The following is a 27,753-nucleotide window of genomic DNA, read 5'->3' as shown; positions in this document are numbered from 1 at the left end:
AACATCTAACAAAAAGATCTAAAAACACTGAAGCAACAGACTTTGTGAAAATGTAATATTTGTGTCATACTGAAAAGTTTTGGCCAGGGCTGTATGTGAGTTAGTTTTGAAGATGGCATTCCAAAATCATAGGCATTCATGTAGAGTTGCCCTCCACCTCCTTCCCCCCCTTGTGCTTAGAACAGTCTCTCAAATATTTTGGTTTGGGTTCTCCGTGGGAATTTGTGCCCACCCAATCACTGATTATTGTTAGATCAGGTTCTTATGTTGTATAAGAGAACCTTGTTTGAAGTCCGTATTTCAATGAAACCCAAGGTTGTTTAATAAGATTTAGGTCAAGACTTTGTGTAGACCACTCTTGGCCTCACCCTGCACAAAGATTTTCAAAGCCAAGTTCCATTCTCCAGAAAACAATCTAAAGCCAGCCATAGATTGTTCGAATCTCATCCGGTTTATCAGGGACCAACACTGACTGATGTGGGAGTCAAGCGATTTTCTTTTCTGCAACCAGTGGTTGCAGGAAAGAATATTACACCATCTATGTTGAACTGCCTGAGTGAAAGCAGATTGAGATTGATCGACACTGGGTTCAGTTTACACAACAGTTAACTTCTTGCTCATACTTCAGTTGCCACCACATGTTTTTCTGTAAACAAGCACTGTATCTGCTGGAACAATTCTGACTTTAAAAAACATCTGTACTACATGCTGTCAAATAACAGGTTAAAAATCTAGTATCGCTCTTTAGAGGGACAGAATTCTTTTAGGGCTGGTTAATTTGAATGGGCTGCAAATCGCACCTGAATGCACAAAAAGTAGTGCATTTAGTACTTTCTAAAAATATACTGCACCAAATCGCAGGGCACGGTGCACGGTGAGTCTGTTGGCCTAACGACCACACAGTGATGGGTCAATCTTTCATTGTCCCCATTTGTAATGACAGAACTGCCAGGCTTTTTCTGTTGCCAGTGTGAACTATTTATATTGGTCCAAATTTATTTTATGTAGTCTTTACACCAGCAGTTTAATTTGTATATTTTGGTGATAGGTGTGGCGACCTCTACTGGAATGTGTGAATCAGAACAGACACAATGTACATCACCAGTGCTATTTGAAGACAGTCCTTCCTTCCTAAATGAACAAACCCCACCTCAGTCTTTGCCAGATCCAGCAGAGATAGCAGATCCTACGGAAAATGCAGTTGTCTTTGGGACATCAGCAGAAGAAGCTGTGAAAGAAATGAGATTTCGAATTGAACAAAAAACCTCTTTGACTGCCAGTGCAGGTATGAATGACTTGTAAACACAACTGTTGTTTTTAGCCATTGAGAATTGTAAAACTGAAGGATGTAATTAATCAGGCAAGTTTTTTAGCTTCATCTACACTGTATGTTTGGACTGGACAATTCCCAGGTAGCCTGTTCACCTTAAAAGGATAGTTCATCTGTACAAAAAAAACTGCCTATGCAGGTAAGGGATGTTTGTAGATTAAAACAATCTGTGCAGCTCTGACTAAAGATGAATATAACTCTTGCTATAGGTGTAGGCTATTTACATACCTCCCAAAGCCTGACTGGAATACTCCTAGGATATTGCTAATTGAGATCTAGGCGTCACTTATCACCTCCACTACCACAGGAGTTAACTTTTTCTCTGATTTAAACCCCCTCACATACTCTTTCCTTCCCCTGATTCAGTAGCTCTGAGCTCAGCATTTGAGCGCTCACTCCTGTGATGGTGGAGGTGAGCAGTGCCGACTAGGCCTCACTTAGCAACGTCCTGGGAGTACTTGGCAATGTCCTGGAACTCCGGGAGTGTTCCAGTCAAGCTTCATAAGTTATGTTAATGGCCCACAACTATAGCAAGGGCTTTATTCAATGTTAGTCAGAGTTGTTTGTTTTTATCGACAAATGCCCCTTATCTGCGTAGGCAGTTTTGTGGTAAAGGTGAACTATCCCTTTAAAATTGCAGCGTCTTAGATTTTTGAGTCTTTATGGTTAACATTATCTACACCACACATTGCAGGCTCTCTGCTTGCGCTCAATGACTCTAGAATACTGCATAAACGCATAAACTAACGACTAATCAAACATTTCTATAAATGCTAATGTCAGATTTCTAAATATAATCTATTGTCTTTGTGAAGCTAATATGCACGTAGGTGGATCTGCAACTCTGGACAAGCAAACCAAGTTGTTGTTTTTGGCAACACTTGCTGTAAATGAACTGGAACTGATAGGTAGTTCGCGTTTGTCAGTTTTGTAAATGTCTTTAATCTTTGCACGACCCTAATTGGTTCAAATAATATGCCTGTGTCTGCCCAGGATGTTTCTGTATTCCAAGTCACCCTGCAGTGCCTTTAAGTGTAAGATCCTATCTGTTGAGATCTTGCAAGGAAAACAAACTGGACATTGGGCTTGCCTAATATCTGGCCATGAGGCCCAAGCTGAGGACAATAGTTTTGTATTTTTGTTATGACGTCAGCAGTTTCACGGTTTTTGTTCTTGTTAGCCAATGGTAAATGACGGCTCTGTGAGGGTTTTCGTTACCTGGTAACGGCTCCCTTTCTTTGTGCTGTTTACTTTCCCAGCTGCAGTTGATCCATTTTACCACGGAGTTAATGAATTGTGCAGGAACACATTATAAGTAAATTAACTGTCAGTTTCTAAATTACATTCTGATCAGTTTATTACTTTTTGCATCGGGAAGGTCTTTGCAGCTGTAATACTCTGTGGTATTTTTCAGTGCATGATTAAAGCTCCTTCTTGTGGTGTCTTATGATCATTCTTAGTGGAAGTTGTTACTGTTTACAAAATTTTACCCCGCTTCTAAAACTATTTCAATACAGGGTGTTGTCCACATTTTGAAAGTAATTAAAGTGGTTCTAAATCAAAAGGGTTTTTACCTTCAGTATTTGGCTTCCCCCACAACGCCCAAGCTGACCATAAACTATATAATTTTCTTATTACATTTTCTTTACATTTACCTTTAAACTATGTAGTGCAAGGGCCTGTCTGATTGCATGCAAATTTAAAGTGTTTTAGGTTTGACCTCTTATTATATTGTTTTGGTAACTCTACAGGAAAATTGTACAAGAAAATTGTATAATGTATGTCCAGCCTAAAGCCTCATGCACATAGGACATTTCCCCCCTAGAATCCTGCCTCCTGGCAGCAACGTTTTTGCAGAGAAAAATACCTGACGCTTGCAAAAGTGTCTAACGTTTTTACACGCGTTTAGGCACGTTTACTGCTTTTGCAAGCGTCAAGTGTTTTTTTTTTTTCTGCCCAAACTCTGCTGTTCCTGGATACACTGGCAGTGGAGTTTTTAAAACTAACACTTTAAAGGGTCTGAGAGATCACTCCACCCAATTGTCTGGCATAATTGGCAATGCCAGGTGCTGGGGAGCAAAGCGTTCCAGCACTCTGCATCAGCTACCATGCTGTCCTAGATCCTGTAGGACAGGGGCTTCCAACCACCGAGCTGCGGCCCACTACCATGCTGTGGGCCTCTCTGCAGCCGGGCCGCGGGTTCAGCGGGGGGGACGGGCGGCATGAGAGAGCCAGGTGGGCAAATGAGAGAGCCAGGTGGATGAAAGAAGCAAGCGGGGCAGACAGACAAGCAGAGATTGCATCATTTCTCTCCACCCGCCCCGCATCACCGATCTTCTGCCTTCACAGCCAGGCCTCTTCAATGTTGTCAAAGGTGCAGCGGGGAGCAGAGATTACATCATCTCTCACCGTCCGCCCCACATCACTGCTCTCCTGTCCTCACTCAGAACCAACCACTACACAGAGGCCTGCCTCTGTGGTAAATGGACCAGTGCTGCCAAACATGCAGTGACAATCCCACATCTGGTGGCACTGACAGGCAATGTGGCAAGTGACAATCTGCATCTGGTGGCAGGTGACGTGGCAAGAGACAATCCACACCTGGGTGCAGATGACAAGCTGCATCTGATTTGCACCAAATATGCACCTCCCTATTGAAAACGCGACAAAACCGCATCAAGAACGCACTGCATATACATTTTTTACCACGTTTTTTCTACATATCAGTGTGAAAGTAGCCTAACCCGACTGTTTAAGAATTTCTAAATTTCTGTGTCAATGGACAAACTACAAAAGTGCTGAGAGGGGGAGTTTCAAGAGCCACAGCCAGAACTGGAAACACTCCACATCATCGCAGCTACTCTCACAGTACCCAGGCAGCAGGGTACTGTAGGATATGTAGTCCTTAGAAATTGAACGTAAACCAAAGGAATGAGCAGAGGAAAATCTGCAAAACATGCAGGGAATCCAGGAAGTTGAATAAAGAGCTGGCCATTAGACAGGCAATACTTACAACGTGAATGGAGATTTTTAAGTAAGCTTCTACTGGATTGTCAGTGTTTTTATTGTTGTCACTATGCTGATGCTATAAAATGAAAGGGTATGCTGCGGCAGCTTCATTTTATTGGCTAGAGTGAGTTTGGACTATAACAATATCCACAACCATTATAGTATTTAGCCAGAAGGGCAGCCAGCTGTGTAAGTGGAATCCCACAGCTTCTACTTGTCTGCTCTCTGGCCTTTGTGTCTGATTCTCCAGACACATCTAAAATATCTTAAGGCTCTGTGCACACTGGGCTTAACAAAACATTTGTTCTCTTTGGAGTAAAAAATGTTCATATAGAGCATTTTTTGTACAAAGTTTAGACAAGTTTAGGAGAGTTTACGTTTTTTCTGCCATTGAGTGAGCTCCAATCAGAAATGTCAATGAGAAGTTTTTTTTTTTCCTGCTTCTTAAAGTGGTTCTAAACCCTTTACCTTCAAGTTATGCTATGCTACAGTTAAGCCTATATTAAGGCTTACCTGTAGTTACCCAGGATATCTCTTAAACCTGGACGGTTTAAGATATATCCCCTGTCCCCTGCATGTGCCAATGTCATCAGCACATGCGCACTGGGGCAAACTGAAGCAACGGCACATTTGTGCCATTGCTTCAGTCCGTGTGCCGTTACCCGTGGCTCCCGCACACATGCGTGGGAGTGACGTCATCGCGGCTCCGGCCAGTGACAGCGCCGGAGCCGCAATACCCGGAAGTAACCCGCAGGAGAGATGTTGCCACCGGAGGTGGGGACAAGGACTGCTGTGGGGGCTTTCGATCTCGGGTAAGTAATTCCAGGAGATATGTCGCCACCGGAGGGGGGGGGGACGAGGACTGCTGTGGGGGCTTCGATCTCAGGTAAGTAATTCATTATGCCTTTTGTGTTGCAGTTTTTTTTTTTAGATCGAGGTTACAACTACTTTTAACGTTGATCTCAAAATATGCTTGTAAATGTCCTAATGTGCATGAACACACAGGATACCATTGAGTTGCTTCTACAGGAAGAACACAAAACTCCTGTAGAAGCAAGGTTTTTAAATTCAGTGTGCATGGAGCGCTCCTCTGTATGTAATTCCGACACGCAAAAACACATGCATGCTCAGAATCAAGCGGAAGAGCCCAACTGCCTATCGAACTTCATTGATCTCGGCTTGTCGTACATCTTGTACGTCAACGCGTTCTTGACAGTGGGAATTTCCGACAAGATTTGTGTGACCGTGTGTATGCAACACAAGTTTGAGCCAACATTCTGTCAGAAAAAATCCACGGTTTTCTTGTCGGAATTTCCGATCGTGTGTACATGGCTTTATGGTCCATTCGCACTAGGTGACAAAATGCCAGAACCTCTGGCAGAAAAAGAAGCATAAAAATGCTCATATTGGCTCGTACTGCACAAATATTTGAGAGAGTTAATTTGCTTTTATCAATTTTTTTTTTTCAAAACGTTCCCCTCTACTAATTTTTCACTTTAATCAATGTACACTTGGAAATGCCAGAACAATCCTAAACGCTGCATTTATGCACGTCAAGTGTTTTTTCTGCCTGAATGCTCATCTCAAAAATCTGATTCTGATGTATTTTTTTTTTTCCCTGCCTGAAAATGCTTCTCTGAAATTATGCCTGTTCACTCCCTAATGTGCATGGACAAATAGACTAACATAGAGCTGCTTATAACGACTGAAAAAACCCCCCGCCAAAACCCTGTGTGGGCAGCATTTTGTATGCCCCCAGTGTGCATGGAGCCTAAAGCATGGAAGCATGGTGGGAAAGAGCCTCCTCCTCACCACATATTACATAAGTATCGGTTTTCTTCCCATTGCTGCTTACACTGGACATGTCTGTCAATACTATGTGTACTCCATTAATTTTATATGAAAGGAAATCTTGCAACTTCTTGACTAGCAGTATGAGCAGCCACAGAAGGGGATTAATGATGGTGGGTCTTCACAGCATAGTATGACCTCATGCACACTGGTTGTTATCATATCGTTATAAAAATGCCGGTAGCTTTGCAGTGGGTTTTTCAGCGTTTTTTGCAATAGCGTTTTTGGACGTTGGAGCGTTTTTACAGCTGAAAAACTCCTCTCAGAACCCACTAGTTTTGGGTTTATTTAAAGCCAAGAAATGCCCCAGCCAAAAACAGTTAATAACAGCCTATGTGTGCATGGACACATAGGATAACATGCTGGAGAATGTATTGACTGTAGAAAAAAAATGTCTGAAGCCAAAAACAGCAGCTGCAATAACATCAAAAAACATCCAGTGTGCATGAGGCCTTAAATCTCAAACACTGATGTACAGGTGAACGCTTAAATGTGTGTGTGTGTGTGTGTGTGTATATGTACCTGTGTATATATGTATGTGTGTGTGTATATATATCAGTGATGCCAACCTACCAGATTTGTGCAAATTTCAGTATTTAGGCTACAAACAAGTACGCTAGGCAAATGGCAATGTGATTTAAGGGAGATATTAAGGTAAAAAAACATATTTTTGTTATTTTCGATATAATAAGGGCAAATTATTTAGTCACATCACCCCCTGCCTCCATCCCCCTCTGCCACCAACACCCCCTGCCTTCACCCCCCTCTGCGGTGCCACAATGTCCCCCTGCCTCCAATCTCCCCCTGCCTCCATCCCCCTCTGCGGTGCCACCAACAACCCCTGTCTCCATCCCCCACCCTCTGCGGTGCCACCATCCCCCTCTGCGGTGCCACAAACATCCCCTGCCTCCAATTACCCCCTGCCACTAACACCCCCTGCCTCCAATCTCCCCTGCCTCCATTGCCCCCTGCCTCTATCCTCCCTCTGCGGTGCCACCGTAGCCACCATTACCCCCTGCCTCCAATCTTCATGCACAGTTCCAAGCCGAACCTATCTCGGCTATTTTTTACTGGCACATTCCCGCAACCACGGACATTTACGAACGGGGGGAAAAAGTGTCATTTTTTACAAACTGTCCGTAATAATACATTAGATAGATAGATAGATATAGAGATAGATATAGATATATATATATATATATATATATATATATATATATATATATATATATACGCACACACTCTTAAGAGTTTACCTGTACAAAAATGCAAATATTTTGCAGGTTAAAAAATAAAACGTTTTATTTGGAGGAGCATGGAGAGCAGGGGCATCCCATCCATTAAGGGCACACGGGCACCCCCTTTATCCACGCCACCCCCTATATGATTAATAGATACATTCATGCACAGCATGAATCTATCCACAGCATGAATCTATCTTCAGGATGCCAGGCGCATGAATTACAGTAGTGGGGGTGTTTTTTTTAGGAATCTTATTAAAGCCGTAGGCTTCAAAATATTGTGGACTAGTGGCACAGTGCATTGCACTTGAAGCCCACCTAGGTGTATTAAAAAAAATGAATATTCGCTTATGTAACACTGAATCGCCAATCAGAAAGCATGGGTCTGATATCCGTTTCTCGATTGGCTGAAAGGTCATGTGATCCTATTGGACGCATAGGAGGAGGAGGGGGATACACGGCGGAAGCCGCTGCGATCCACACCACAGGAGGAGGAAGAATGCTGCCAGAAACGTTGCCTGCCTTCCTAGATGGGGTAAGTGGAGGGCTTTGATGTCCCGACTGTCCTTTGCGGGGGGGGGGGGGGGGGGTTACCACTGCCATGGAAAGTCCGACAACAATTGTCTGATGGCGTATACAAATGGTCGGATTTTCCGACAATGGCCTGTCATCACACAATTCCCATCGGATAATCCGATCATGTGTACGAGGCTTAAGTCTCTAATAAGCCAAAACACCTGATCGGGGGACTCTATCCAAAACTTCGACTTACATTTTTAATAGGCACTCCAACCAGTGTATGTCATGTCTGATAATGTACCTTTAAGGCCCCATGCACACGAGACGCTGCTAAACTCGAGTTCAGAGGCATTTGGGCATTTTTTTCAACTGCCCCTGAACACATTTAATGTTATCCTATGTGTCCATGCACACAATCACGTTTTTTGGCATTTTAAAGCAGTTGGGTTTATGTCCGTTTTTTCAGACGCAAAATTTTGGGTTCAGAAGCGTTTTATTTTTGCGTCTTAAACTTTGGGAGGGTCTACAATGTCTTTGAGATAAGCACTGACAGCCGAAAACGCCGCAAATCGCGGCAAAACGTCACGCAATTCGCGGCAAAAACGGGTGTTTTAAACGCCGTCTTTTGCCTTTGAAAACGTGAGTTTAGAGGTGTTTGTAATTGCTTCTCATGTGCATGGGGCCTTAGCCACCGCTGCTTATGGAGGGCTGCCCTCCCGTACCGGGGCCCCATCGGGTCAGCAGGGCGGCCCAGCAGGAGCTCTTCCAGTGCATTTCCTGATCAGAATTGCCTGTATTAACTATGATTAATTCACTCTCCTTGTCAGCTTGTATATGGTAGTTGGCAAGGAATACAATCCTTTTGCAGTAAAATAATTTTTGTAATCGGTTACATTGGATAGTATTGTGCCAATAGTCATTTCGCTTCTCATGTGAATTGCATCCGACACTCTGCCAGTCAATTCATCACCTGATCTGCAGGGGGATTATTCACCCCTGGATCGATGTGTCAGTTTTAATTCGACTTGCAGGTAATTAAGTTCATCACAAGCTCATTAGGCATTATGTTTGCATCTAGGCATTGCTCCAAATATGATGCTGGCAAAAGTTTGCAGTGACAAAAATAAACCAAACGGTCAGTATGTGATTCCTCATGACCGACAGGCAGTAATGGACTTCATCAAAGATTTACCAATCAGGAAGGTGAGACAATTTTGTTTATTGTTCATCTGGTGGCTTTTTTAATTATTTTTCTTAGATATATTTCAGTTTCTAGGGGCTTTTAGATCTATATATGTTTTGCTGGTTTTCTGAAATAAAGATTATTACTCTGATAGTCTTGGGTTTACTTGGCTTTGTAATTGCTTATATTTTAATTAATTTTATGTGATTTTTATTTTTTATATATTTCATTTTTATCTGTCACGCACAATAACCATTACCTAGACACAGGAGAAAACATGGCTAAGCATCCTCTATCTGAAGAAAGTTCAGGAGTTTCAGATCTCCCAGAGCTTTGGGTTTCCTGGGGTTTTCCAAACTGCATTTGAAGGAATATGGCGTTACCTTAATAAAAATCAGACCTCTTATTCCTGCTGGTAAACTGCTTACCCGCTGCTTCTCTTTCTTGCCAGATGTCCGCATCTTCCAGTTATTTGGTTCACCATCTTGAGCATAATATGACAACAACGTTATTATTGCTGTTCCCAGGCTCAGCATTCTTCCATACTACTTCCCCTCTATTATTTTTCTACATCCCATGATACCCCTCTCCTCTCAAAATATTTTTTGAACCCCCATGCAGTTGTAGACCCCTCACTCCTTCTAGCCCTGACCAATGTTGCTTTTCCCTTTTGCTGTTAGAAGGAAAGATGACTGACTGATGTCAGTCACAGTTAAGCTAAGTGACATTCCCCCATGAAGCTAAACTCCAGGCAAGCAGCCAAGTACACAATAAAGTGCAAATATGGGAATGGTTTTGCCTAACAATTGATTTACGTCATGAGACCAGGCATTTGTTTTCCAATCTTCTATTGTCCTATTTTGGTGAGTCTGTGCAAATTGTAGCCTAATTTTCCTGTTCTTAGCTGACAGGAGTGGCACCCGGTGTGGTCTTCTGCTGCTGTAGCCCACCTGCATCAAGGTTTGATGTATTGTGCGTTCAGAGAAGGTATTCTGCATATCTTGGTTATGACGAGTGGTTATTTGAGTTACTGTTGCCTTGCTATGATCTTGATCTCTGCCCATTCTCCTCTGACATCAACAAGACATTTTCATCCACACAACTACCACTCACTGGGTATTTTCTCTTTTTCAGACCATTCTCTGTAAACCCTAGAGATGGTTGTGCATGAAAATTCCAGTAGATCAGCAGTTTTTTTTAATAATTAGACCAGCCCATCTGGCACCAACAACCATGCCACGTTCAAAGTCACTTAAATCCCTTTTCTTCCCCATTCTGATGCTCTGTTTGAACTTCACCATGTCATCTTAACCACATCTAGTTGCCTAAATGCATTGAGTTGCTACCAAGCAATTGAACAGGTGTACCTATTAAAAGTGGCCAGTGAGTGTATAATACCAGTTGTGTGATCCAGGAGTCTCTTTCCGACAGCTCAGCCACATCCTTGACTTTAGCTGTAGCAGCAGCACAGTTTGGCAATTCACCCAGGTCAAAAAACACTTACAAGCTGCTCCCTGGACAGTTAGGGGGAGATTTACTAAAACTGGAGATTTCAAATCTGGTGCAGCTCTGCATAGAAACCAATCGGCTTCCAGGTTTTGTTGTCCGCTTAAAGTGATTGTAAAGGTTAATTTTTTTTTAACCACTTCCCGACCGCCGCATGTATATGTACGTCCACAGAATGGCACGTACAGGCAAATGGGCGTACATGTACGTCCTTGCCTTTCCGCGGGTTGGGGGTCCGATCGGGACCCCCCCCCGCTACATACGGCGGTCGGGTTCCCTCGGGGAGCGATCCGGGACGACGGCGCGGCTATTTGTTTATAGCCGCTCCGTCGCGATCGCTCCCCGGAGCTGAAGAACGGGGAGAGCCGTGTGTAAACACGGCTTCCCCGTGATTCACTGTGCAGCTCGTTTTGCACAGAGTGGCCCTGAACATCCTCTTCTGGGGTTCCTTGGCGGCTCGTGGCTCCTCCTCACATCAGATAACCCCCCTAGGAGAAGAGATCTCCCGGGGGGTTACCTTGCAGGCGCGCTCCCGTGTCATTCATTCGGCGTCCATAGCCGGTTACTCCGAGTAAATTGATACCCAACATGTCATGTCAATCTCCATAGGCGGCGTTTAAAAAATTCTACAGGTTGCATGTTTTGAGTTACAGAGAAGGTCTAGGGCTAGGATTATTGCTCTCGCTCTACAGATCACGACGATACCTCACATGTGTGGTTTGAACACAGTTTTCATATGCGCGCTCTACTCACGTATGCGTTCACTTCTGCACGCAAGTTCGCGGGACGAGGCGTGTTTAAAAAAAAAAAATTCTGATTTATTTTACCTTTTTTATTTTTTCAGTGTGCTTTAAAAAAAAAATTGTGTCACTTTTATTCCTATAGAAAAAAACATGGCAGGTCCTCTTAAATATGAGATCTGGGGTCCAAAAGACCTCAGATCTCATATTTACACTAAAATGTAATAAAATAAAAATAGGATTGTCATTTGAAAAAAATATATATAAAATGTCCCTTTTTATAGCTATGGGTGGAAGTGACGTTTTGACGTCGCTTCAGCCCTGTAATGACTTGGAGACAGGTGGGGGCCATCTTCCCATCACTCGTCTCAATGTCAGGTTAGGGACAGGTCCGGATCGCCTCCGCTGGTACAGATGGCCACAGTAAGTGGTGGATAAAAGTGATGTCGCGGCGAAGAGACTACTTTTATCTGAAAGAGAACCGCCGGCTCTTGAAGAGGATACCGGATTTGTTTGTTAGCTTCTGCCAAAACAACGGTATTCCTCTTCAAAGACAGGACGTTTATAGTCGTCTTGCGGGAAGCGAGCGTTTAATGAATAAGCTTGAAGTTAGCAGCTGATTAGCTACCATGCACAGCTGCAGCAGATTCTAATTGCTTGAGTTTTAGTTATCTATGGTGCTGTCTGCCTTGTTATGCCACGTACACACGATCCGAAAATCGGACGACAGATCGTCCGACTTTTTTCGTTTACTAGTCGCAAGTAGAAATTTAATAAGTTACTAAAGTCCCGAAAATTCTCGTACGTCAGGAAAAAAAAAATCGGATGTGATGTCATGTGTTGTAATGTATTTGTGTAGTATTTTCGGACGACAACTTTACTGACCAAACGGAAATCGTCCGATCTGTTATCGTACAAGGAAAATTTTCGTGCATGTCTGATAAAATAATATCGGATGAACTAAAATGATCGGCTCGTCCAGCCCTGTACTAACGATCCGATTATCGGACGATTCTTCCTCGGACTACGTTTTTCGTACAATATTCGGATCGTGTGTACGTGGCATAATGGTTGATTTAGATTTATGTTATGAATCGTTCTGTACATCAGATAAGGTCACATGTTAACTAAAGTCTAATGAGCTATACAGTACACCTTGCTATAAAAAAAAAATTGGAAACAAAATGCTGTTTGAAAAGTTAAGGCTGCCTTTCAGGCCCTGGAATGCTGTGTTTGTCTTCCGTTGCTTTAAAGGGAACCTGGTCTCAAATATTTCTAAACCTGGGTATATATGTTACAATGTGCCATTTTTATTTACTTTTTTTATCAAGTATTATTTAAAGTTTAGACATCTCCCCCCAGCACCACCCCTTAAACCTTCTACAATAAAGATTACAACTAACAAGCAATCTAGGCACTGGCTGCTTTGCATATGTGGTATAACCAGTTGGATAATAATATAATGGACAACAAGAACAAGGTGTGTTCTATCAGTTACGCAATTAGGATTAGAGTAATTGTTCCAACTTTCTACATTTGAATTGATGCCTGCTCATGGAAGAACTCACCCATATCTATCTTTCCAATGCTAGTTTGAGAATGGGGCTAGAACAAATAATCAATGCAGCTATAAGCTGAAACAGGAAGGCCGTACTATTGTAGGAGCTGAATAAGTAGCAATGGCCATGGGGCATGTAAGCACAGCTAGGAAATGCTGACAAGTTTCTAGAATTTTGGGGACAGCCTTCTGTGCTGGTATGCCAATTTCTCTCTGCTCAGCATCATGTTAACTTGGTTGATCCAGAAGGCCAAAATTGGAAGTGCAGAGAACCCAATGTTGAGCAATGAATGTATGTGCTAGTAACAAAGTAACAAGAGCCTTTTGCTGGTCATACACTATACGAAAAATCAGCCGAAATTCGATCGTTCAGACCGTTCGTTTTTCGAACAGTTAATGGGCACAAAATCGATAATCGTTGGGAAGTTTTTGAGCCGAAAAAACGAAGGACAAGTTTGATATTTTTCTGCCGAGCGAACGATAAATCGGAAGGTTAATGTGTTTCTCGGCCAAACTTTCTGCACTAGGTATGTGTAAAATGAACCAAATTTTTTTTATTTATGTCCACTGAGCGATTTATCGGTCATTACATGATGGCAATATCGTTTGCACTCACGACCAAACGTTCGTTTTTCGAAAGTTCGTTCGGACGATTTTTCGTAGAGTGTATGGCCAGCATTACATATGGTATATCAGGATGGTAATGTTCCTCATCTAATGCTCCCAGTACACAGATCATGGGATATAGGGAAATATTCACATACAGTACCTGTTACCTCTGTCCAGGAACAAGTCAATTTATGACATCACCATAACAAACTCCCGACTCCCAAGAATATTTCTGACAGTTTGGAGTATGCCATGGCTTACAATAGATAATGGGGTACATTTTTGTAAGGGGAGCCGTGGCACCTGAGACAGTAAAGATGAAGCCACTTCTGATTGGTCATCAGATGTGTCCACAAGGTCACTTTCCCAGCCTGACCTACATGGCAGAGCCAGAGTCATAGTAACTAGTCATTAATAAAGTGTAAAGAAAAGGAATTAGCCCTATTTTCTATGTTGTGTTTACCAGAGTGTGTACCAAAGTAGACTCTAAGTCAGAAGTGGCAAGTCTGAGCATTTAACATTTTTTCCAAATGTAAATATCGATAAAATTGCTGCTTGGAGAGATTGAATCCATGAGGCCGAAGTTGAGGGGTGTAGAAATAAGCACTGTTGGAGGATCTGAGTTAAAGGATTTGGGGAGTATTCGAGGTATACAAATGGTAAAAATAAGTGATAGCATGGAAGTTCCACTGTTCAAACCCTTGGAGATGGTTGAGTTCAGTATATTGTATATTTTGCAATATAGGTGGATATATGGAGCATATATACAGTAAAGTGCATTATTTGCAGGATTTTTTTCTTGATTGCCCAACATTTGCCTAAAAGAGTCCGGTTGGGGCTGTGTTTAGTGTTTTTGCGTACAGGCCTGTCTACAAACACACCAAGACAGGTAGATCAGCGTTTATGTGAGTTATAATTTACAGATGGGGTCATCTTCATCCTTCACCCCTCATCCAGCTAGCTTTTGAAGTTGAGCAGCCAAAAAAAAATATTTCTTGGCATTTAGTAACTGCTAGGCCATAAGTCTATCAGTAACTAAAGTATAGTCAATTTAATTCTAGCCTGTTGTTTTTTCCCAGTTTAATGCCCCAAAATTAATATCAATTTGTTTTTAATATTTTTGAGAGGTCCATGCAGGAGCCTTATGGAATACATAGAGTAGCTGAGGAGTCTAAACCATTTTAATCACATTAACACTGCCCAATACAGAGGGGAAATGTATACCACCTGAACATTTTCTGCCTAAATACATGTAACAGTGACTGTAAGTTGGGATCTAAATATTCATAGGGGTAACCACCACCCCTAGGTAATTAAATTGGGAGTTGTGGCTAATGTTATCTAAGCTTAAATCTGTGCCAACCCCCATTCTAAGCCCTATACTAGCTATCCTGTAAAGCAGTGTTTCCCAACTCCAGTCCTCAAGGCACACCAACAGGTCATGTTTTCAGGCTTTCCATTATTTTGCACAGGTGATTTGATCAGTTTCACTGCCTTAGTAATTGCCACAGCCGTTTCATCTGAGGGAAATCCTGAAAACATGACCTGTTGGTGTGCCTTGAGGACTGGAGTTGGGAAACACTGCTGTAAAGGAAAGATGTGTAAACCTGCCTAATGGCGCTCCGGTCTGGTCTTCCCTAGCGACTGGCTTTAGTAAAGAGAAGGGATCGCTAATAATGGCTGCAGTGCCTGGGTGGTGACATTACACATTGACTTAATATGAGGCATCTGTTAGCTGTCCCTCCTCTCACCTGAAGCCAGCGCTGAAAGCCGATCGTGTTACTTGACCGGAGCGCCTTTAGATTAAGTAAGTATGCACATCTTTCCATTACAGAATAGCTAGTATAGGACTTAGAAAGGGGGTGGATATAGGTTTAGGCTTGGAATTCTGTTTTAAATAAAGTTACCACTTTAATTTGAGACACAAAATCTGGAATTGGATATTGGAGTTTCATTTCTTTAAAATTTAACAAAACTGTATAGTTTGGAAGTGTAGATAGATAATTATTTTGATTTGAATCCATTTAGACAGGCTCTTAAACTATATAGTTATTGGTAAATCTAAAAGACATTGGAGGTTTACTGAAACTGGTGCACTCAGAATCTGGTGCAGCTGTGCATAGTAGCCAATCAGCTTCTAACCTTGTTCATTGAAGCTTTGGCAATAAAACCTGGATAGTTTTCTATGTACCCATTGTGGAGTGAGATTATAATATATTCAGTGCAGCACCTTGTGAACCCTGCAGATACCTGTGTTAAAGGGGTTGTAAAGGTAAGAAGAAAAAAAAATACCCTAAATAGCTTCCTTTACCTTAGTGCAGTCCTCCTTCACTTGGCTCATCCTTCAATTTTGCTTTTAAATGTCCTTATTTCTTCTGAGAAATCCTCACTTCCTGTTCTTCTGTCTGTAACTACACACAGTAGTGCGAGGCTTTCTTCCTGGTGTGGAGAAAGCCTCCTGAGGGGGGAGGGGGCAAACAGGAGTGTCAGGACGCCCACTAACACACAGCTCCTTTCTCTATCTGCAAAGTAGATAGCCTCCTGACCCTCCTGCTCGCCCCCTCCCCCCTCAAGAGGCTTTCTCCACACCAGGGAGAAAGTCTCGCATTACTGCGTGTAGTTACAGACAGAAGAACAGGAAGTGAGGATTTCTCAGAAGAAATAAGGACATTTAAAAGCAAAATCGAAGGATGAGGTAAGTGAAGGAGGACTGCACTAAGGTAAAGGAAACTATTTAGGGATTTTTTTTTTTTTTACCTTTACAACCCCTTTAAGGCAGCCATTTACATTACAGTCTGAATGTGCAATCACCTTTTAGATCTACCCACAGCTATGTGGTGCAATGGTCTCTTTGATTGGAAAACTATCAAGTAGCTGGATTAGTTGGGCCCTTACATAAAAATATAGGCGGAAGGTTTGTTGGGACTTTTTAAGCACATAAACAGTATTACAAAAATAGAAAAATGTATTGATAAAAGTTCATATTAGAAAAACATAAAATGATCACACTTTGATCAGCACAATATACCAACAGTAAGTGCACATCTGATTTATCGCTACATGTTTCGCCTTTTACGGCTTCTTCAGGAGATCTTTTACAACAGGCACTGTATATGAACTGATCACTACAATAGAAAATTACATATTATAAATCAATAACAAAGGAAACACAATATATACATATACATCACAGACTTAATATCAATGTATTTGTGGGTGTTTGCCACCCTGATATATCACAAAGGAGAAGAAAAGATTTTTTGAGCTGATTTGTTGAAAGACTAAATTTAAAGGCACCACGTCCCTTTTAAATACATGAATATATATAGGAGAAAGGTTTGTAAGGACTTTTTAAGTGCATAAACAGAATTACAAAATTAGAAAAATGTATTGGTAAAAGTTCATATTAGAAAAACATAGAATTAGCACAGTTCGATCAGCACAATATACCAAAGGAAACACAATATGTACATATTAAGTCTGTGATGTATATGTATATATTGTGTTTCCTTTGTTATTGATTTATAATATAAATATCCCATTGAGAACATCCAATTGATGACGAAACGCTTCTGGGAGGATGTGCAGTGACGTCACCACGCTAAGGAGGAAGGGCTCCAACAGTTGCCGGCCGGCACTTTAGTTTTACATGCTGTTTTTTTATCGATGTTTGTAAGTACGCTTACGCTTTAAATAGATGTAAACTTGTATACGGAATTACGCTATGGTGCATCTTCTTTCCATCCTTCTATCCGGATGAGCTTGAGATCGTGGCTGGAGTTTTCCTTGGGAACCTGTCTCCCCATGTATTCCTGTGTGTTCATAAAGGCCGCGGCTGGGCTATAGCCGACTGCACATCAAGCTTGCCCTCTGGTAAGCGGCCTTATATCTTGGTGAAGGGATCACTTCATTGTTGCAATTACCTGTCACTTTGGGTGGTGTATGCTTCAAGGATTCTCTACCTGCATGAACTTTATTAGTATTTGGAGCTATATGCTGACAATTGCACTTTATGGAATTGACGTAACATCATATCTTGAATGTAATTTACTAATTAAGAGTTTCTGGCGCGGCTTTGTTTTGTAAGTTCATATACAGTGCCTGTTGTAAAAGATCTCCCGAAGAAGCCGTAAAAGGCGAAACATGTAGAGATAAATCAGATGTGCACTTACTATTGGTATATTGTGCTGATCGAACTGTGATAATTTTATGTTTTTCTGATATGAACTTTTATCAATAAAATGTTCTATTTTTGTAATTCTGTTTATGCGCTTTAAAAGTCCCAACAAACCTTCCTCCTATATATTCATGTATTTAATAGGGATGTGGCGCCCTTACATTACATCGTTTTGGTCAATTTTAATTCTGTCCCAATGAACCCTATAAATGCGCAACACACCACACAGCTGTAAATTCAGCCAAAATACCTTTTATGAGGTCAGGTACTGATGTTGCATGAGAAGTATAGGAATTTTCAAGATGCACACATTTCCACATTGTTGGGAAATTAGAAGGGTTTTAATTTAGGCCAGGTTCTCTTTAAAAGGCAGAAGATAACAAATAGGAACGATCCCTTGCAGCAGATGATCACCAGCACTCTGCAGTCCACCTAGAACAGGGGTCCTCAAACTACGGCCCTACAGTTGTTCAGGAACTACAATTCCCATCATGCCTAGTCAGGTCTGTGAATGTCAGAGTTTTACAATGCCTCATGGGACTTGTAGTTCCGCAACAGCTGGAGGGCCGTAGTTTGAAGATCCCTGACCTAGAATTTCACAACTTGCAGCCATCATCATTTGTTATGTCTTAAACTTGAATTGAATAATAACAGATTAAGTAATGACATGTTATTTATCACTTATTATACATCACTCCCTTGCAGACCATCCCGTTTACACTCTTCATAGAATGACATCTTAATAAAACCCAGATTGTTTATCACTTCTGATAAGAAAACACAGCATATTTTTACAAATCCTTTCTTGGACGGTGTCATGCTCATCAGCAGTTACTGTTTATGATATCCTGTGTAATGCTGCCAGTTGTCTGTAATGTATTACTGACGGATGTGCTTTGCTGCAGGTTCCAGGCATTGGGAAAGTAACTGAGAAAATGTTACAGGCTCTGGGTGTAACAACATGTACTGACCTCTACCAGCAGAGGGCGCTGCTATCACTGCTTTTCTCTGAGCTATCTTGGCATAACTTCCTACATATTTCTCTGGGCCTCGGCTCAACACACATAGAGAAGTAAGTAAAAACTTGCGTTCATGTGCTTTGAAAAAATATTTTTTTCTCTCTCCTTTATCTTAATCCAAGTAAAACCCAAAAGTGTAATTTTAACACTCCCGTTTAAAAGTGCACAAACATATTAAAAAATGAACAAAAATATCATTTAATAATAAAAATACCAGAGTGCCTTGAAAAAAAGTGTGGGAACTCACCCGAGGTTCACCCCTGCCTCAAATATAAAAAAAGTATGTGTGTATATGTATGTATGTATATATGTGTGTATATGTATGTATGTATGTATGTATGTGTGTGTGTGTATGTATGTATGTATATGTGTGTGTGTATGTATATATATATATATATATATATATATATATATATATATATATATATATATATTGTAACCTGGGGGATAGGTAGCAGGTACAAAAGCTCCCTGGGATGAGCAGGCACAGATACCAAGTCCATAAGATAAGTGAAAAACAGTGGAGTGTTTATTGGTGCTATATACAAAGTCTATTTACAGGTGCTGTACAGTGTGCAGAAAAACAAACGGAACAAAAAGTAGTTAAACAAAAACCTAGCCGTGTCTCGGCTCTAACTATACGATATATATATATATACAGGCCCTCACTACCAGGCTGAACAAGCCTACAGCTTGTCAGCTTCCACATCAACTGCTTAACCGTTCTTTACCAACCTCCTTGCTCTCACAGACCAACACTATCTGTGCTTCCCAGGCAGAGCAAAGGCTGTCTGCTCAGGTGAGCTTAAATTGACCTGGGAGAGAGGAACAACACCTGAACTGGATCAGAGATCCCTGAACGTGTAAGGGCCCTTTCACATGTGCGGACCGTATGTCCGCATTTTCATCCATCCATTTGCGGATGAAAACGGGACATACATTGGTCCCTATGGGATTGCGGGTGTCAGCGGATGAACATCCGCTGACACCCGGAATCACCCGCCTCCACAAAGCTCCGATTTTGCGGACGGAAGAAAATCCTATTTTTTCTTCCGTCATCGGATCGGATGAACACGGACATACGGTCCGTGTTCATCCGATCCCCCCATAGGGGAGAGCAGAGGAAAGACAGGGCAGTCCCTGCACAGTGTGCAGGGACCGCCCTGTCAGCTGCCGGATCAGCGGAGATTTTATGGAGGATCCCCGCTGAGCTTTACGGACACACGGAGGCGGATCATTACTGAGAAGAGGAGCCTGGGAGATGTATAAACCCCTAATAGGACTTTCCCAGGCTCTCTCTGGGATGCTCTGCTACAATATATATATATATATATATATATATATATATATATATATATATATAATACACAGCCCTCAAAAATTCCACTCGCATTTTGTGAGTGTATTTTGAGGGCTGGCAAGGGCGGGGCAACTGGTGGCGAGTAATCCTTGAGGTCTGGCTAGTAGCTCAGGATTTGAAAGTCTTTCTGAGGTCTGTGGGCCCCTCCTGCATTTGTTTCTATGCAGGCTCCGATATGTGGGTCTCCTCCTGCCCCAAGGTGTCTGCACACATGTGTTGGTCTGCGCAGAGGAGTGAGGCCGGGAGTGCTGCGTGTGCTGGCCCAGGGCCCCTCTACTCAGGCTGCCTGTATTCATTGTGCAAAGTGGTTCCCATGCTGCTCACTCCTCAGTGCCCATCAAATGCAGCCTGATCAGTGCCCATCCTTGCAGCCTAAAAATGCACATTAATGCACTGCACCAGATGAAACTCTTGTTAATGGGCCATTAAATAAATATACTGTTAGAGTGAATTACTGCATGCAAGCTGAGGATCTAAGGAGCCATTCATACCTGTGCTCGCAGGAGCATGTGTTGCATTTAAGTAGCCCATTCACACACAATTTAACACACCTGCAATGCAGCACACCACATTGCCCATAGCATTTACATATGTGTTCCCTATGTGCATTTTTTTTTACCGTATACAGTATGTGCATTGGAGCGCCATCCAGAATCCATGGCAACACACTGCAATGCACATCTACCGCATGAATATCACTTAATGGTTGTGAAGATGGAAAAGATACATTTCTCTTTTTTTGCTAAAATATAACATTAACATTTTGTCTTTCCAGAGACGGAGAAAGGAAAAGCATGAGCACAGAACGGTATGTTTAAGATTAACCATAAAGACGTCAATACAAATGAATTTATTTTCTTATGGTATTTACTTCCGTATTCAGCACAAGAAGGAATACTTTTCTCATTCATGACCTGAAACTGCTGTGCTGTGCTTCCTCTATTTCTTTACATCTACAGCAGTTTTTCAAAGTTCATAGTGCAATCTCTGGCCAACCTACCCCGGTAAAGTGAAGTAATCCTTTCTGACCCAAAGCAGACTCCCCAGCAGTGTTGCCAACCTACCAGATTGAAATTTACTGACACAAACACAAAATTTACTGGCACCGCCAAGTTTTTACTGGCAGTTCCAAAAGTTACAAAATTACAGTTTTAAGTGAAAATTACAGTATTTAGGCTACAAATAAATACAATATGTAATTAGCAATGTGATTTAATGTAAATATTAAGACAAAAAGCATATTTCTTATTTTATTTTCGATATAGTAAGTAACTAGCTAGGGGACAGGACTCAGGAGGGCAATACATTAGAATGGGCGATGCATCATAACATTGACTTTCACAATGACACTGACAGCAGTGTGCAGCAGCACTGATGATGATGACACCTCACCAACACAACACGTCCCCTCCTGAGTCAGTGACAGTCTCTCTTTATGCCAGGTGGTCCCTTTAGTCCCCTCCAGTCCAAACAACACCGTCAGTCCCGCCCCTAGCTTTCCTTACTGCCATCTTGCAGACCCAGACACAAGGCTCCGGCCACTCCGCTTGGCTTCCTTGCACCATGAGATCACACAGCTCCGGACCCGAGCTGCATATGCACAGTTTCGAGCCGCGCATCAGTCTTATTTTTTACTGGCAACCTTTTCCTCTTACTGGCAGGAGAAAAGTGCCCATTTTTTACTGGCTGCCAGTAAAAATACTGGTGGTTGGCAACACTGCTCCCCATCACTTCATTTGGCTCGCTGGAAAGAGAGCTCAAAGTAAAAAAATTAACTGCATTATACATACATCAGCCATAACTTTATAACTTTATAACCACTGAAAATTAGGTGAAAAACATTGATTATATACAATAGTATCTGAAAATCAGCAAGTAGGCAGCAAGTAAACATGTTGTCCCCAAAGTTGATGTTTTGAAAGTAGAAAAATAGGCATCGAGTTTGTTGCATATGGGGTTGTGTAGCCGCAGACCAGTCAGGGTGCCCATGCTGACCCATGTACACAGCCAAAAGCACCTTTAATAGGCATTTGATTATCAGAACTGGACCACGGAGCAGTGGAAAAAGTGGATTAGCCTGATGAATCATGTTTTCATTTACATCATGTGGATGGCAGGGTACGTGTGTCGCTATATATATATATATACCTTTTACAAGCATGAAAGCTATACAAAGTTATCAAAGTCCCCTTGTAAAGAGCTATGGGAATAACTACACTTGAACATACAATACATAGAAATTGCTACAATAAAAGTCAATCTTGTCAAGAGGTTTGCCTAGACCTCTCCTAAAGGTGTAGCAGCCCACAAAGGACCAGAATTAAAACCGCATTAAACTGAAGGACAAGAATGTAATACCATGTATATTGTAGCTTACCAATCATTAGATGTGGTGGCTGCATTTGTTTTCTTTTTTTTAGGCTATTTCCCCTCTATTTTACCCTGGTGATCTGGGCAGTAACACAGATCCTGTATTAGAGTGCCCCCACTCTAAATGAAGACACACAGAAGGTACATTTGGACAGCAGCATTGCCAGTCTGGGGGGCGTGAAGTGTTAGTTGTACTATCGGATTTGGAAAACCATTGTAAGCACCCCCGTCAATGGTAAATGGCTTGTCTCAACCCTGTAACTAATAATCTGAAAGAGAGTGTGTTCTTTGGAAAAACAACAGATTTACAAGATGAAAATAGAAGAAAAAAAGCTTAAAAAGAAAACTAATGTAGCCATCGCATCTAAGAATTGGTAAGCTGCAATTTAATAAATGTTTGCTTTTGGAATTAAAGGGGTTGTGGACCCTCGTGTTTTTTCACCTTAAAGCGGTAGTTCACCCACAATCCCATGATTTTACCATCGAGACAGGCATTGTAGCGCGAGCTACAGTATGCCTGTCCCGATTTTTTTAACCCCGTACTCACCTTGTAGTCGTCCATCGTAGATTCCGGCTCCCGCGGGGAATGGGCGTGCCTATGGAGAGGGAGGATGATTGACGGCCGGCCCTGGCACGTCACTCTCCCCGAAGACAGCCGGAGTAGGTCTCGGCTCTTCACGGCGCCTGCGCACAGGCTATGCGCACGCGTCGTGAAGACCAAGCCTATTTCGGCTATTTCCGGAGAAGCGTGACGCGCCAGAGCCGGCCGTCAATCATCCTCCGTCTCCAGAGGCACGCCCATTCCCCGGTATCTTCGATGGACGACTACAAGGTGAGTATGGGGGGAAAAAATTCGGGACAGGCATACTGTAGCTCGCGCTACAATGCCTGATTTTAAGGTAAAAAAAAAAAAAAAATTTCCCGTCGATAGGGTGAACCCCCGCTTTAATGCATTAAGGTGGGAAACCTTCTGTCACTCAGCAGCCCCCTGAGCCCCCGTTATTACTTACCTGAGCCCTGTGTTTCCCACGATGGGAACGAGCACACCAGCTCCGGCCGGTGTCTCGTGTCCTGATTGGATAGATTGATGGCAACGCAGCCATTGGCTCTCGCTGTTGTCAATCATATCCAATGATGCAGGTGTCGGGGGCAGGGCCGAGTCCTGCTTTCTGTGTCAATAGATGCAGAAGCAGGACACAGGAGTGAGCCCACACGGGTGTCCACTAAGGAGAGCGCTTCTCTGGGGCACTTGAGAAGAGGGGGAGCCAGGAGCGCCACTGAGGGACCCTAGAAGAGGAGAATTGGGGCCACTCTGTGCAAAACCAACTGCACATAGGAGGTATAAGGAAGTATGAAATGTTTGTTTTTTAAAACCCTGCACATTTACAATTCATTTAACACTGCTTTGATGTCTTAAAGGGGTTGTAAAGGTAAAAAAAAAATTCTAAATGGCTTCCTTTACCTTAGTGCAGTCCTCCTTCACTTACCTCATCCTTCCATTTTGCTTTTAAATGTCCTTATTTCTCCTGAGAAATCCTCACTTCCTGTTCTTCTGTCTGTAACTCCACACAGTAATGCAAGGCTTTCTTCCTGGTTTGGAGTGTCGTGCTCTCCCCCTCCCTTGGACTACTACTACTACTACTATTTTGTGTTAATGGGCGTCCTGACTCTCCTGTAGTTGTACCTTTACAACCCCTTTAAGTTCACCTTTAACCCCTTGACGCTGATGTAACACAAATATGCACTGCACTGGGCTTTTTGCCGTGGGGCCTCATATTTGCTTATCTCCCGTTGTTCTGAGAGAACGCCACACGGCGCGCTCCCAGTACAGTGACTGTGGTCTTGCTGAGAGCCCCGGGCCCTGTTCTAACGATCACGACCTGGAATGGTGCTTGCAAAAGAGGAAGAGTGACCAGTTTAATTCTTCATTTATTGACAACTATGATTTACATAGGGCTTGGTCCATGGCTAACGTTGACCTACCAAGGTGTTTAGAAAAAGTCTGCTTCTCACTACTTTATCTATTTCTAGCCCTATTCATGTATTCTGTGTTAAAGAGGTTGTAAAACCCTGCAAGACAAATGTATAATGAGCCAATATGCATCGCATACTAGCTCATTATGAAATACCTTAGATCAAAGCTGTTGCGCTGTGACCAGCGACATGTCTCCCAGAGTTATTTCCGGGTTTGTGGGCTCCTGCACTGTGATTGACGATAACGTCGGCACATGCAGATACAGTAAATATCTCCTAAACTGTGCAAGTTTAGGAGATATTCATAGTATCTACAGGTAAGTCTTATAATAGGCTTACCTGTAGGTAATAGTGGTATAACGGGGTTTACAATCACTTTAAGACTAATTGTTAAAGGATTCAGCCTGCCATTTTAATATTGGGTGTTGGCCAGTTCTTTAGTTGAATACACAAAAGAAGACCTAAGAAGAGGATGTGATATCTTTACCTTTTGTAATCCTCTAATTCTGAGATAAACTGAAAAAGTTTGAGGTACGTGTAGTCCTAAAGAAACCCTTTCACCAGATTATTTATTTTAAGAGCAATTTTCCTTTAAGATTATATGTGCATTTAGCATATTTTATGTTCTCTACCTTTAAAAGCCTCCCAGCCGCCCCAGCAGACTCAGAGTGATCACTCTATTCCCTTTTTAAAAAAAAAACTTCCCCGGGAGGTAAGGGAAGGGCTGGAGAAACTGGACCGGCATTGACAACAGTTGCACTCCCAGAAAAGGAGAAGGCTATGACATAGCAGGAAGGAGGGGATATGCTAGGTAAATAGCATGTGTTTGTTTATGAGCGCTCATGTTTTTTACATAATCGCAACAATCGTAGAAAAGGCTGTACATGAAACCTTTGAATTGGACCTTACCATCTAGGCCTCTCATGAAGCATTTGATGAGAAGAGTTCATGTTTGCTTTGTGCCTGTGTTGTGTGTCTGGCCATTCCTTAGTTTGGTTAGTTAGTCATAAGTCATTTGTGGTTATACTGGGATATAAAAAGAGACCAGTAACTGGCTTGAACAGGTGTCAGATGCACCTATTGTATTTATAGACAAGGCAGTATAATTTCTTTACGCTTTGATTAATTTGCTTTAAAGGAGCAGTTTTCAACCTAATTATTGTCAGAGACCAGTGAAATGTTTCCTGAGGTTTCAAAGAATATGTCTTTGGAAAAGGAATATTTCTCCTTTTCATTAGAGCTTGGTCAGCTGGCTTAAAGAGGAGTTCCACCCAAATTTGGAACTTCCTCTTAACCCACTCCTCTCCCCCTTACATGCCACATTTGGCATGTCATTTTTTGGGGGGGGGGAGTGGGGGCTTCAGCAAGAGTGGGACTTCCTGTCCCACCTCCTTCCTGTAGGCGACTAAGTTTAATCGCCTTCAGGAAGGGGCTGCTGTAGGCGATCGCCTAGGACACGTCACAGGTCCTAGGCAATCTCCTGGCCAATTACACGGCCCTGGGCCGCGCCGCTCGCGCATGCGCAGTGCCGCTCGCGCATGCGCAGTGCCGCTCGCGCATGCGCAGTGGGTGCCCGGCCGTGAAGCCGAAAGCTGTCACGGCCGGGTGCCCACACTGAGAATGAAGACGCCGGCCGGGGAGGGGGGGAGAGGAGCGGAGCCCCGGCCAGCGCGTCGCTGGAACGCTGGAGCAGGTAAGTGTCTGTTTATTAAAGGCCAGCAGCTACACTTTTTGTTGCTGCTGACTTTTAATAAACATACAAATGGCTGGAACTCCCCTTTAATAAAAGTCTTACATACTTCAATAGCAAAATGTTCAACCTTTTGCTGTTGAAAAATAATTACTGACTTGGTTTCTGTCAAACTGAAAGTTTTAAGTGTCCCAGCACATCCGGTTTCCTTCTTCATAATGTAAAAAAATCCAACAGGAAGAGTGGGAAAAACACCAGTGAAAGAAACCAGGGTGGAAAAGTATAAAGTGAGTTTTTAAACCTTATGTGTTACGATTTTAAAGAGTTGTCCAGCAAGTCATAGTAACTCTTTAAAATCACCAGCCCTTCCAATGTTAATTGAGTTTTAAAAGTGTACCGTATCCTGATCGGGCGGGCCTTCTGATTGCTTAATGTTGATACTATGAGTGAGACCCATTGAAGCCAGTACTTATGTTATATTTGATTCCCAGGCTGTATGGCCTTTGTACTATGAAAAGTTGAGATTGTTCTAAATCTTTGTTTTGGAAGTCTTTAATAAAAATCATTGAAACATAAAAGCGTACCGTAATATAAAGCGGAGTTCCGCTCCCCCCTAAAACCCTAAAACGTGCCAAATGTAAGGGGGGAGGAATCTGGACAGCGGAAGTTCCAGCTTTATGCTGGATACAAATCTGTTTTTGAGTTTGGTGATTTTTTGGCATGTGATGGGATGTATTTAAAGGAGACATATCGTGGTTGTAACTTCCAGGAGTTCAGCTATAAGTTAACTCGGATAATTACAACCTCAAAGCAAGCACCATGTGTTGTGTTGTCTCACTGGCTAACCCATAGTGCTTATTTGTTATGTATTGCATAATTATAAGGCAGTAAATTTGACTTGTAAATTAATCATTGTAATTGAAAACACATGCACCAGGAAGGTTCACCTGCAGTGAATGTGTGTTGAATGCCAGATTCACTTCTTAGTGCAACAGTGTTCCATAAGTACTTTGTAGAACATGGCATTAACTTCTATCCAATTTTAGGACTTTCAGTGAGATCAGCTCAGTGGAAGAACAGTATGAATTGTGTCGGGAACTCTGCAAGGACCTAGCAGAAGATCTACATAAAGAAGGACTAAAGGTAAAGGTGTATAGAAGCCATTTACTTTCTCTTCTACAAACCATGAATGATGTGTGAACTGTGAGTTGGGTTGTTATATTGAGGTCCCTTTTACCCGTGTAGATACCTCAGTATGGATTTAGATGGCTTTGTTAGTCTCAATGTCTATTATTGAAAATGGTGCATTCCGTTAGTATGTGGGGTACCAGCAGGGCTGGGACAAGAGGTGGGTAGGAGGCTGCCCTAGGCGCTGTGGGGATTTTAAGAGGTTGTGCTAGAATGGGTAATTTGAGGGGGTTACTAGGAGAGTGTATTTCTTTTAAGAAGGGGGATTTGGGGTAGGGTTTGTACTAGTAGGCATGATTGCAAAGATTTGTGCGAGGAGGAGAAATTTGTGGGGAGAAAAAGTGCTAGGAGAGGGATGTTGTGCTAGGAGAGGGGGATTTGGAGGTGTGGGGATTTATGTTCAGAAGGGAAATTTGAGGGGCGAGTGAA

At 42.4% G+C, this 27,753-nt stretch overlaps 1 protein-coding gene across 3 annotated transcripts in view; it reads left to right on the top strand.

The window, feature by feature from the left end:
• Positions 1-27,753, top strand: part of POLK (DNA polymerase kappa) — a 143,156-nt gene that overhangs the window by 93,512 nt on the left and 21,891 nt on the right. For all 3 annotated transcript variants that reach the window (XM_040341254.1, XM_040341238.1, XM_040341245.1), the window contains 5 exons: positions 1,049-1,285; positions 9,029-9,153; positions 18,629-18,795; positions 20,878-20,910; positions 27,183-27,279. In XM_040341254.1, coding sequence (XP_040197188.1) covers positions 1,049-1,285; positions 9,029-9,153; positions 18,629-18,795; positions 20,878-20,910; positions 27,183-27,279 — 659 coding nt within the window. The remainder of the gene's footprint in view (positions 1-1,048; positions 1,286-9,028; positions 9,154-18,628; positions 18,796-20,877; positions 20,911-27,182; positions 27,280-27,753) is intronic.

Source organism: Rana temporaria, chromosome 1, assembly GCF_905171775.1.
Source record: "Rana temporaria chromosome 1, aRanTem1.1, whole genome shotgun sequence".
Taxonomy (NCBI): Eukaryota; Metazoa; Chordata; class Amphibia; order Anura; family Ranidae; genus Rana; species Rana temporaria.
The sequence above is the reverse complement of the archived record's forward strand: the minus strand, read 5'-3'. Positions and strand labels throughout refer to the sequence as shown.